The sequence below is a fragment of the Carassius gibelio genome, chromosome A6, assembly GCF_023724105.1.
Source record: "Carassius gibelio isolate Cgi1373 ecotype wild population from Czech Republic chromosome A6, carGib1.2-hapl.c, whole genome shotgun sequence".
Taxonomy (NCBI): Eukaryota; Metazoa; Chordata; class Actinopteri; order Cypriniformes; family Cyprinidae; genus Carassius; species Carassius gibelio.
The window spans coordinates 7374810-7388073 of record NC_068376.1 but is presented as its reverse complement, the minus strand read 5'-3'; the positions used below and the strand labels follow the sequence as shown (position 1 = coordinate 7388073).

Sequence of the window (13264 nt, the reverse complement as noted above, 5' to 3'; positions counted from 1 at the left end):
GACATAGAGAAAGACTGAGATTTAACTGCATGTGTGTGTGCTTGGGTTTCATTTAGAGAGACCAGCAGAGAGAAGCATTGAGCAAAGTTCTCTCTCTTGACCCAGATCAGCTGCCTCTGCCTGCCTGTGAAGAGCAGATCTGACAGACTGCTCCAAGAAAAAGTGCTAATCTCTTTCTACCACAGCTGATGCATGTGTGCCCCTTCCTGTGTCCCCATTCCTCATTTTCCTCTCTCTCTCTGTACATTCATGGCATCATTATAAAGTCTTTTAATTGTTACGGTCCCTGGTACAATCCCGATTCCAAAAAGGTTGGGATACTGTACAAATTGTGATTAAAAAAGGAATGGAATAATTTACAAATCTCATAAACTTTTATTTTATTCACAATAGAATATAGATAACGTATCAAATGTTGAAAGTGAGACATTTTGAAATGTCATGCCAAATACTGGATCATTTTGGATTTCATGAGAGATTTTTTTACACATTATAAAAAAGTTGGGACAGGTAGCAATAAGAAGCAGGAAAAGTGAAATTTACATATAAGGAACAGCTGGAGGACCAAATTCGCAACTTATTAGGTCAATTGGCAACATGATTGGTATAAAAAGAGCCTCTCAGAGTGGCAGTGTCTCTCAGAAGTCAAGATGGGCAGAGGATCACCAATTCCCCCAATGCTGCGGCGAAAAATAGTGGAGCAATATCAGAAAGGAGTTTCTCAGAGAAAAATTGCAAAGAGTTTGAAGTTATCATCATCTACAGTGCATAATCTCATCCAAAGATTCAGAGAATCTGGAAAAATCTCTGTGCGTAAGGGTCAAGGCCGGAAAACCATCCTGGATGCCCGTGATCTTCGGGCCCTTAGACAGCACTGCATCACATACAGGAATGCTACTGTAATGGAAATCACAACATGGGCTCAGGAATACTTCCAGAAAACATTGTCGGTGAACATAATCCACTGTGCCATTTGCCGTTGCCGGCTAAAACTCTATAGGTAAAAAAAAAGCCATATATAAACATGATCCAGAAGTGAAGGTGTTTTCTCTGGGCCAAGGCTCATTTAAAATGGACTGTGGCAAAGTGGAAAACGGTTCTGTGGTCAGACGAATCAAAATTTGAAGTTCTTTTTGGAAAACTGGTCAACATGTCAACATGACAACATGTCATCCTAAAAAGGACAAGGAAAACCCAAGTTGTTGCCAGCACTCAGTTCAGAAGCCTGCATCTCTGATGGTAGGGGGTTGCATGAGTGTGTGTGGCATGGGCAGCTTACACATTTGGAAAGGCACCATCAATGCTGAAAGGTATATCCAAGTTTTAGAACAACATATGCTCCCATACAGATGTCGTCTCTTTCAGGGAAGACTTTGCATTTTCCAACATGACAATGCCAGACCACATACTGCATCAATTACAACATCATGGCTGCGTAGAAGAAGGATCCGGGTACTGAAATGGCCTGCCTGCAGTCCAGATCTTTCACCCATAGAAAACATTTGGTGCATCGTAAAGAGGAAGATGTGACAAAGAAGACCTAAGACATCTGAGCAACTAGAAGCCTGTATTAGATAAGAATGGGACAACATTCCTATTCCTAAACTTGAGCAACTTGTCTCCTCAGTCCCCAGACGTTTGCAGACTGTTATAAAAAGAAGAGGGGATGCCACACAGTGATAAACATGGCCTTGTCACAACTTTTTTGATATGTGTTAATGCCATGAAATTTAGAAATCAACTTATTTTTGCCTTTAAAATGATGCACTTTCTCACTTGAACATTTTATGTCATCTTATGTTGTATTCTGAATAAAATCTTGAAATTTGAAACTTCCACATCATTGGATTCAGTTTTTATTCACAATTTGTACAGTGACCCAACTTCTTTGGATAGGGTTTGTAGAATGGTCTCTCATCAAGCCTCACTCGTCTGGAGTGATAGCTTTTTCTTTTATTCAAGTCATTGTCTTTGAAACTGTCAGAATATGAATTAACCCCATGTGCAGAGAAACCAAGTTGCCTCAGTCTCAACATTAAGTCTCAGCCTCTGATCATTGCTAGGTTTTTACCTTGGCACATTTTAAACGGGAGGTTACTGAGGATGCAGGGTTACTTTAGTCAAGGAAAATAAAGTATACTCTCCGTGCCTTTTAGGAATATATAGGTTTGAAGTGTCTGACTGCATGACAATAAAATTAAAGGGATAGTTCACCCATAAATTAAAATTCTGTCATCATTTGTTTATTTACAATTTATTATGTAAAAACATACATACAGCACACATAAGCTTCTGTGTTTACAGTATGTTTATGTATGTGTTGATCATTGTTTAAAAGTTAATAAAAGCCTAAATTATATTTATTATTTAAAGCAACCATATTCATATCTCTTCACAGGTCTTTTCCCACATTTTCCGGTTTATCCCTCTGACGCTGCTTTAAACAATCTGTATTGTATAAAGCACTATATAAATACAGGTGACTTGACTTAATTTGTGTTCCAAAATTAACCAAAGTCACATGTGTTTGGAATGACAAGGTGAGTAAATAATGACTAACTATCCTTTTAAGATTTAGATTTTTCAAGCATTTTTCATCATGAAGTATTTTTGTGTTTTTACTGAGAAATTTGATGGACAGACATAAAAACAAAATACTTTTTTTAATTACTAAGAGGTACTTAGTCAATAAACAAAAAACATCCACTAGATATGGATAGAGATTGGAATGGACTCAAAACAGAAACTGTTTCTGTATTTAAGTGACATTGGGTCAGGTCATGGCTTAAGCATAATGTATCAGTTTCAATTTGGTCTCACTTGTTGAAATCTGACAGGTTTATGATTTATGCATTTATTATGAGTCTTCTAGATAGCATTTGAACAGTACACTGTGTGTGTGTGTGTGAAGATGTATTATTTGTGTTGATATACAACAGTCCTAACCTGAGACTCATTGCCATCTGTTCATACCAAGACAAAAAAAAAAAAAACGGAACAATTAAATGGGAAAGGTAAAATATTGATGACATTATAAGTGGAATAATTATAAGTGGAAGCATATTAGGGGTACAGTTTAATTCCACTTGTTTTACTGAGATACATATAGTCCACCACTTGTAATTTGTCTTCTGTGTCAAATTAAAACTATATATAGTTAGTTATGTAGGACAGTGTGTAGGTACACTACTATATAGTTTGGATTTGGGGTCAATAAGAAAGTGACAGTAAATATATTTATAATAATATATATAATATTTCTTTTATAAATATGCACTGTTGTTTTGAAATTTCTATTGATCATAATATGTTTCTTGTGTCTTGAGCAGCAAATCAGCATATTATACTTATTTCTACATGATCAGGTGACACTGAAGACTGGAGTAATGGCTGATGAAAAGTCAGCTTCGCGTCACAGGAATAAATTACATTTCTAAAAATGTTAAATTGTAATATTTCACAATGTTACAGTCTTTACTTAATTTGGTGGGCATAAGAGACTTTTTGAAAAATCTTATAGTGTGTATGATACTGATGATATGATTTCTGTATGTTCAAGATGATGAGCTGAGGAAGGTGAGAGGAAAGCCTCAGAATATATGCAGAAGAATACAGTATATGTGTGTGTAAATGAGAGAGATATGAGAGAGAGATGTACCCATCATAAATTAGGTGAGGTGGCTTACACTGACAGTACACATACACAAACATGCTAATAATACACACCCATACTGCATTTGACATTTCCATACAACATGCACTCTAATATTTTTATTTCGCTGCAAAGGCATTCAAAACTCAGTCCAGTTTTTGTATTTATTTATCTGTGTATTAATTCAGTCCAATTCCCCAATGCAACATTTCAACTTTCATTTACAACCTACTGCCCTGTCCAGTCCACTACTGCCCTAGTTCACACCCAGCACCTGCTGCCACAACCCTGTCCCTCTGTTGCCTTGGCAGCCGTGTGCTTGTGCTAAACCCTTTGATGGGGAGGTGGCAGCCCGAGCTCTGTGGGATTACTGTGACGCTGTGGGTTATTATAGTGATTATAGTGCCCTTATAACACTCACAAAGGCCAGGGTCATCTAGCTGAATCTTCATAGGGAAATCTAGTGGGAAATCACTCTTGTGTTATGACTGTGAAACTGGTCAAATGGCACAAGCCTCCGTGCAGCCCTTTGGTAGATTATCAGCTTGTGTTTTCTCTTTCTTGCTGGCTGTAGTAGCCTATAATTATCAGAACGCAAACAGCTAGGTCTGTGATGTAATTAACTCCTTTTGTCATTAAAACTGCAGCTTTGGCTTTCCTGATTTAGCATCGCTCGTTTCCCCTGTGATGTCACCCTGCTGTGATTAGAGTCAAAATAAATGACTTACCGAGTGTAGCATGTTAACCCAGCACTTTTTCGGGTCACTTATTGTGAGAGACTTACCTGAATCTCATAATGCCAATGTCACATTTTATAGCAAAATCAAAAGAAAAAATTGTTTGCATCAAGACCATATTCTATAACAGTGGGTTTAATTTTGATATTATTTGATGTCAATTCTATAAAATCCTGTGAATTTAATCTGTACAGACATGTTAATTTTTGTAATTTCAATTATACTCAATGGGGATTCTCATTATACTGTAATCTCATTACTGTAATACTGTAATTTTTAGATGTTTTAAATCCACAAATTAGGTACAGAGTACAAAAACAAACATTATGTATAATACTAAACAGCTTTTTTGCGTTATATAATGAGGATTGAGGAGAAACTGTTGAGAAACTGCCAAAATAATTTCACTTAATAATAATATAATTGTGAATAATTGTTGTAATAATTGTTAAAATAATTGTACTCTTTACAATGTGGCTTGGCTTTTAAAATAATTGTCCAAAAATGAAAATTCTATCACCATTTCCTCGCCCTCGTTCACCTTGTTCCCCATGGTCTCAAGCATTCACTCACGAATTACACTGACCTGGTTCTCAAGTTTACAAATTCAACTTACAACTGACTTATGTGATTAAGCGGCAGTAAAAGTAGGTCGATTGTTTGGCACTGTATAGACAGAATGCACCACTGAGGGACTTTCAGAAATACTGCATACAGTAACATCTGCTCTGTTCTGTACCTGTAGTCCATAAACACATATTCCCACCCTGTCCAGCACAGAAACATATATCTTCCTTCTTCGATGGACAATTAACTCCCCTACTGCCATGGTAAACCGCTTGACCGTTCAGATCTCTGTCTCGCTCCTTTTCCAGATGCATAAATCTGTCAGAGGGTCGTATAAAAGGACATACAGGCATGACAGAGAGGGGGTCTTATTTCTTAGTCTTCATTATTACTGTTTTTAAATCAAATTGGGGCAGAGGGGTGAGAGGGAGGAATGGAGAGGATGAAGAGAAAAGAGTGTGAAGATTGGGACTAAAACACAGCTCGGGAACCATACCAGCCCATCTCAACCCGTAGAGGATAATCCTGCATTGTATAAATCACATATTGTATGCATCTTTAATACCTGACATTTATTTATTTGAAAACAATAACATTTTAGACAAATATATTAGCTTTTCTCTAATTATATTTAAGGTTTGGCTGAAATAATAATAATAATAATAATAAACAAAAATATATTTTTTTCCCAAAGATAAAAACATTTATGCAAGATCATTGTTGTTACTGACCTTGTTCAAGCTGAGAATAAAATGCTCCATAAAACCAGTGTGTATGTGTGTGTCTTTAGTGAGTGTTGGTATGTAGGCCATAAATTAAAGAAGGAGGGGAGAGGTGTAGCAATGTGTGACAAAGTCTAGCCTCCTCATCGACTCTAATTTCTTCAGTATGGTGGGAATCTCTCAGGCACCACTTTAAGCATAACAGCTTCATCTATCATTCATTACTCTCACTCTCGTTCTCTGTCCCCTCTCGCACTCCCTCTCCTTCTGTCATGTATATTTGATAGCTGCACAGGAAGTGCAGTGTAATGGCATTTTCACACTGTTATATGTGAACATACATGAAGCTAGGAGACGAGAGGGAGATAAAGGAGCTAAGGAGGAAAGAAGTGGAAAGTTGAGGAAGAGAAAAGTATACTGATGTATAGCTAATCATCAGTTTCATTGAGCAATTGTATATCAAAAAGGAAATTGTGTAAGTCTTAGTCTGTTTGTGTTGTCTTCATTAAATCTATAAATTTGGACCACATTATTTTAAATATCTCAGCTGGTTTTATTGAGAGGTTCTAAAGTATTTCATGTTACATAAATGTAGAACGCTTATTTATTTGGGAATAAAATTATCATTTAAATTTAACTTGCTGTGGAATTAATTATCAGTGTTTTAAAAGCAGCAGAAAAAAAAGAACCAGGAAATATTTTGGGTCAGCAGATGTTATAAATAGTTGGATATTGGTACCTCATAATTTCTTTTTTTATATATAAATATCATTTTAAATACGTTTTTGGCCTTTGCTTGAATATTGTAGATTTTTATTTAATCCACTAAAATGTGTGAAATGTAAAATATATATATATATATATATATATATATATATATATATATATATATATATAATAATAATCTTTGAAAGTGAACCCAAGTTAGAAGCTTTATTTATTAATTAATGTATTTATTTATTTTTTGCCTTTGTTTGATAAACTATTTTAGGTACCAAAATATCTGTTATATATAACTGTTATTTCTTCAAAATTAAAAAGGGTACCCAAGAAGCTTATTTGTTTGAATAGTCTTCAATTTTATGCACTAAATTTGCCTTACCTGTAAAATTTACTGTAAATTAACTGTTGAGCTGTAAAAATGTCTTTGAAATTAAAAGGGGAACCCAAGCTTCTGGGATTTAATTCTGGAAATAAAGTATAAATGTGGTTATTACACTAGCTTTTGCATTCTTTAATTTTAGTGTGCATGGCAGCAGAAATGAAATCCTGACGGGAACTCACAGAGTGAATCATAGCCATTTGTGCCTTCAGGACAGAGTGCCAACAGTATGGAAAGAAGCTGCTTTTCAGATCACCTGAGCAGCTAAAATTCTCCCTACAGGGCAGAAAGATAGGCAGAGTGTCGGCATAATAACTGAGTGATGTCGAAAACGGAGGAAAAATATCTCAGAAGGTCATGTTGCAGTAATTGAGACTCCAGTGATGAACACTGAAATGTCAGCATGTTTAGGGAAATAGAGGTGGGTGATGGGATGCAGCATTTTCCCTTGGCTAGTGTGTTTATTTTCCCTTTACAGTCAATAGACTCCTTCCATCTTTCTTTTGCCATTTGTCTCTCTCCCTCTCTCTTTGTCCAGCTGTATCATGCTTGATTCATGATATCCACACATATGCTTCTATTCTGCATTTTAAATACGTTGCCAAGTGTGCCACAATGCTATATTAATCTTCACAGAATCATTCAGGCACTGTTCCACACACCACACCTCTGTTTCTCATTGTCTATGTTGTTGTCTGATGGGTGGGAAGAGGTTTAGGCTGTCTGGTCTTTAGATGAAGGTTAATTTTAATAATGGCAAGTATCTGTGCAGAGAGACTTTTCTTGGTTGTGAAGACTTTACATAAAAGTGACTTATTTTTAAGTTTAATGAATTTTTGTGCTGTTTTACATAGTGGTGGAAGACTTTCCTGATAAATGCTGCGATTGCAATTTAAAATGCATTTTAAATGGAAAAATCCTAGATTTTCTGTGCTTGTTTGTAAGGCTAACAATTTGGGCATTTTTATGATTATATATTAGTATGGCTATAAAATAATATAATGTACTAGTAAGAATTTATGTAACATTATAATATATAATATATGTTATATTATATATTATATAAATAATATTAAATAATAATAATAATCAGTAGTAGTAATATTAGAAAAAATAATAATTCTTATTACAAAAATATAAAAACTAAATAAAAACTATAATAATTGTTACAATAATTGTACTAGTCCATTTCATAATTCTGGGTTTGTTTAGATTAATCGTGCGGCACTGTGGTCAGGCCGTTAATGTTGCTGGTTCCTTAGGGTCTGCATCTTTTATATTAACCCTCTTCCAGTAAGAGCATGCTTTCCTTATTCCCTCACGTGTATGTGGTTGGATATTTCTTTTAAATTTTTCAGCAAATGAAGTTGTTTTCTACTGACAGTTGTGCAAGACCAACAGCAGTTATCTGTTGATGAAGACGTTGAATTCTTTCATCTCTGTTGTGTTCATGCAAGATTACCCACTCCTGCTCTCTATACTGTATATGGCATGAGCTCTCATTAACGTTTTGTTCATTCAGATCTACACAAATGGCACAAACCAGCCTCTGCATCTGTGCTAATGAGCAGCTCCTGGTCCCTGTTAGAGATGCTATCTGCGGCTGTGTAAAGCCGGGAGTTCCTGATAAGAGCATGAAGAATGCTTGAGAAAGAGACAAGTCAAACATCAAAGTCATTTTCAATTCCTGAATTTCTTCCCATGCACATAGTGCCATGCGTGTGTAGGGCTGCATGATGAATCAAAATTAAACTGAAATCGCGATATGGCTTTTATCAAATTGTGATTTTCAAATTTCTAAGACTGCAATTTAATTAAATAAATGCATGCACTGTGTGTTCCAGAGTGAATAGTGGCACTTTGTTCATTTGCTCGCATGTAGTTCATCATCCAAGTCTTGAGTGATGTGGTTTTAAGTAAATGCTGTTCCATACGAAATCTTCCCTGCATCTGCTCTGAGTTTTGGTTTCTGTATGATGTGCATTTAGGACATGTGCCAACCATCTTCCCAAAGATGTAATGAGAAATTGTGCAGCACTATATTTATACTGCTGTCACTTGTCACAGTTTCTTCCAGAACAATTGCTGTTTTTGGTATTTTACCGTGCATATGTAAATGACCTTTGTTATAATAGTGTCTGTGAATTGGCATTCATATTAGTTATGGGTGTGATAATTTGATTTCTGAATAACCCATTTTTGTTTAAATAAATAGTTTGTATAGGCTTTGAAGGGAGTTTTGTGTATTTGAATTGAACAATTATTTTTTTTTCCCAAAAAAGCGGGAACATTTGCTTTCCATGATGTTTCTCCTTTTAATGTCTTCTGATGGGAATGAAATGTGTAAGTGTGCATAGCTCAGCTGTCTGTTGTGAGTGTTTTTCTGCCTGCATGGCTTGGTTCCTTTACCCAGGGGCAGAGCAGACTGTCTTTGGTCTTCACCACTGTAGTTCCTCTGGCTGGAGGTGGGAAGGCAGTCATAGTCAACCATCTGTTGACAAAGAACAGCTTCTATCTGTTTATCAGTCTGTCTATTAGTCTGCCTGTCTGTCTGCCTATTTATCGTCCAGAAATTCAAAATTCATGTGTAATAGAGAAGGTCATCTGCTTCAGAATCAGTACGGCTAATGTCCATGTCTGGAAAACTCACATTCATTTTGGGGTTTGGGGTGGTTTCACAAAAGATTATGTGTTTGTTTGTGGGCAGGAGTGAGTTCATGTATGCCCAATGATTCAATTTCAGTTACATGCTTGTGTTGTCTAGCAGTGGGTTTTTAGGGTTTTTTCAAATACTTATTTAATACTGGCAATCTGGCATTTTACCATTGTGACAACTAACATCTTATACTGTGAGTATTATAGAATGTTGTTACAAAATAATACTGTAAATGTAAATGGATGTGTCTTCTGGACCATTTAATGCTTCGAAAGTAATACGTGATTTTCTGTTGGTGCTGGTGATAGTGTATTGAGTTTCCTCTTTGAAGCTAAGGGCTTATCGATCAGTTTCCCAATTATTAGTAGTTAACATCATACAGCTGGCCATAATTCACTTCACTGCTATGGAGAAGAACAGGAAGACACAGCCGAAATGACATCATTGCTCACTCTGCTGTGTCTTATTGCATTAACAAATTATAATGTGGTGAAATTCAGTAAAGCACAAAGCTCCCATGATAAATCTGCTTAGTCTGAAAACATTTCATACTTCATTTGTGATTGTTTGTTCCATTATACAGTGTGGGAAATGTAGTTGGGTCATTCTATTAAACATGTGCCTTGTCCAGTCTGATGGTGAGAAGTATACATTTAGACAGTTTTAAACATTCCTTTAGTCATGTATTTTTTTAAGTGTAAGCAAATTGCCTTGTGTAATTTTTGATTAATTGAATATATTTCAATGTCAGAAAATAATGTACACTACACTGAAGAAAAAAAAAAACTGTGCAGGATTTACTTTTAAACAATCTTTTTTTAAAGTTGGTGACTTTAAAATTCTTTTGTGTCTAAGCTTTGTGTGTGGGCATCTATGAGTGTTTGGAAATGAAAAACCACCCCCCCGTCACCCTGAAAGTCACACATTTCGACAGGGAATGACTACATGAAGATTTTGTGTTTTATTGTTGTGTTTCATTGTTCTGTGACTCTTACAAGCAACTGGGACATATAATCTGGGACTGTGCTGATTTGTGTCTGACTGCTTTTGTGTGTGTTTTGCAGGGTTCTCGAGTGTGGGTGAATCATAAAGATCAGCTGGTTCCGTCTACAGTCAACTCATGTGAAGATGGAACCCTGGTGCTCACCACCGACTACGGGGAGGTAAGACATAAACACACACACATGCAAACACACAGATGTTGCCCTTTATGGCTGAATGGGTGTTGTGTGAGTCAGAGATTACGCTGGGTTGATATTGTGCTCTGAATGTCATCATAACAGGGCTGAGGAGTTGTGTGTGTGCATATGCATTTTTGTGTGTGTGTAAGTCGGCCATCTGCACATCAGACTCTAAATCAATGCGTTCCCCTCCCATAAATGTCCATGTGAAAAGCACTATATCATATGACTGACCATAATGCACTCCCAACAGTCTACATGAGCTTTTGGCCTGTTCTGGTGCAATGTGATATATGCAGAGAAATAATCACAGAAACAAAAAACATGATCGAAAGAGAGACAGTGGAAGAGAGAGAACACTCTTATTTTAGTGCAGAGATATCCACTAATATATACTTTCACGTGATGCAGCTGTAAAAAAAAATTATCAGACCTTTCGTACGAAACCCAACAAGCCATTTCTTATAACCAGCTGGCATACCTGCACAAGCAATAATGTCATTTAAAGACTGAAAAACTTCTGTTGTATTGTCATATCACGTTCACACAGAATTGCAAGGTGGTCCAGTTAAAGCTTTGATTTGCACTGAACACTGAAGAAAGACTTCTGTTCTGAGGGTCTGTGCATAGTTTTAATATGTGCCTCATTCTGTCATCTCAGTGTAGAAATAAAATTAGCAGCTCCTTTTTATGTCATGACCATTAAATGGTAGTCTATTTGGACTTTGCAATGTTGAAAGTACAGTTAATCTGCCATGAATCGCAGGGACTGAAAGCAGCAGGCATCTTTTAAGATGGTCTCAATTCAGCACGCTTTATCTTTGTTCGCTGAGTATATATATCATAATTGCAAATCACTCACAAAAGTTTGCAGACACCCAAAAGGTACTTGCTTGATAGCTGTTTTGCCATGGCTGTGAGCAGATGTATGATGTGAGAGCCTTATTATATTTCCTTCATAAATGTCCCGCTGTTCTTTCGTTGTATTTCCTGTACATGGCACTATTCTGAAATCTCAAAATGGAAAATATGGAATTCAATTATCTCATGTAAAACACACCTCAGAGAGTTTTAAATAGTTTTGTCAATGTTTTGGAGTCTGTTAAACAAACTTTTAGTGTCTATTACATCTCCTTACAATTCAGTGAGCAAAACTGCCTGTGTTTCAAGGTTTAATTGTAATCAAATGGTTGTATTAGCAGTTAAACTCCCCACACACAGTGCTGATAGAGGAAAGTAGTTTGTGATGATTATGGGTTGTTGGAACTGGCAGAGCTGTGATGTCAGGCTAATAATAACAGCTGTGCTGGCCTGGATTCAGCTCAGAGAGAGAGAGAGAGAGAGACTGCACAGCAGGGAAGGGTTATCTGGATGTACAGATGCATACCGGAAGCCTGGTTGCATGTGTGTTTTTGTCTACAAACATTTGTGTTTGCATCTGTGTGGTGCATACTGTATATGTTTATTCATGTGTGTGCTTGGTATGGATGGGAAAGATGTCAAGAATATCATATCATAGCTTTTTTCAGGCAATTTCACCACTATTCTTTTTCATGTTGGTTTAAAGACTATTTTGTAATACTGAGCAGCCGAACTAAATTCCAATATAGCCCTACAAGGTAACAAAACATAAAAGATGAAAGAATGACTGACCACTCGGTTGATATGACCAGTGGTGGACTGTGCTGAAATCCTACCTCGGTGATCTAGAATTACTCTTCTAATGACTCTTAAACAGACATTAAGGATAGATTTTCAGCGTACTAAAAGTTAAACTCAATGATTTATGATTATACTTTTTTAATGATTTCCAGTGTCTTTGAAAATCACAAAAGGGGAATTCACACTTGATTTTGCAGCAACAAATGTGATTTAATTTCAGTGAGATTTGGGTTGACATGAGCTGTTGGCAATTTTATCAAAGTGCTCGATCAACTTTAGGCAAATGGAAGTGATGTCTACTAATGGAAAATCATGTTATCTGCTACAGTGGACACTGCATTTGAGATTGATGGAACTTAATGCTTAATACTTTCTGCAATCCCAGTTTAGTATACAGAGGCAACAATATAATTTCTTAATTGATTTCACCCATTTCGACCCGCTTGATATATTAACATTAACTTCCAGTTAACCAACCAAATATAAATGGAGGGAGTGTTGTAAAAAAACTATGTTTACAATTACATTACGTTTGGAAATGCCAGTGATGCAAAAGTTACACATTTCAGCTTTAAGGAGACAGTTCATCAAAAAATATTAAATTCAACCAAACTTTTCTCATACTCATGCTGTTTCAAACATGTATGCTTTTCTTTATTCTCTGGAACAAAAAAGATATTTGAAAAAACAAAATATAATAATAATCATAAGTGTAAGTCAGAAGGGTCCAGTGACTTTCATTATATGGGCATAAACAGTTGTAACGTTCTTCAGAATATCTTCTTTTGTGTTTCATAGAATAAAGCCAGTCATTGAAACAACGTAAGAGTAAATAAATTATGACAGGCAGAACTTCCACTTTTAAAAAATAAATTACTCAAAAACATAGTAATAAGCAGTTAGGTTTTATCTAAGTCTGCATTTCCCCAATATTTCCTCTGTGCTGGTATGATTCATGCCCTGAACAAGAGAGCTTGCTCTGACA

At 36.0% G+C, this 13264-nt stretch overlaps 1 protein-coding gene across 1 annotated transcript in view; it reads left to right on the top strand.

The window, feature by feature from the left end:
• The window catches only part of LOC128016203 (unconventional myosin-X-like), a 56475-nt gene that overhangs the window by 5883 nt on the left and 37328 nt on the right, over nucleotides 1–13264 (top strand). The window contains 1 exon segment of the mRNA XM_052600680.1: nucleotides 10501–10599. Coding sequence (XP_052456640.1) covers nucleotides 10501–10599 — 99 coding nt within the window.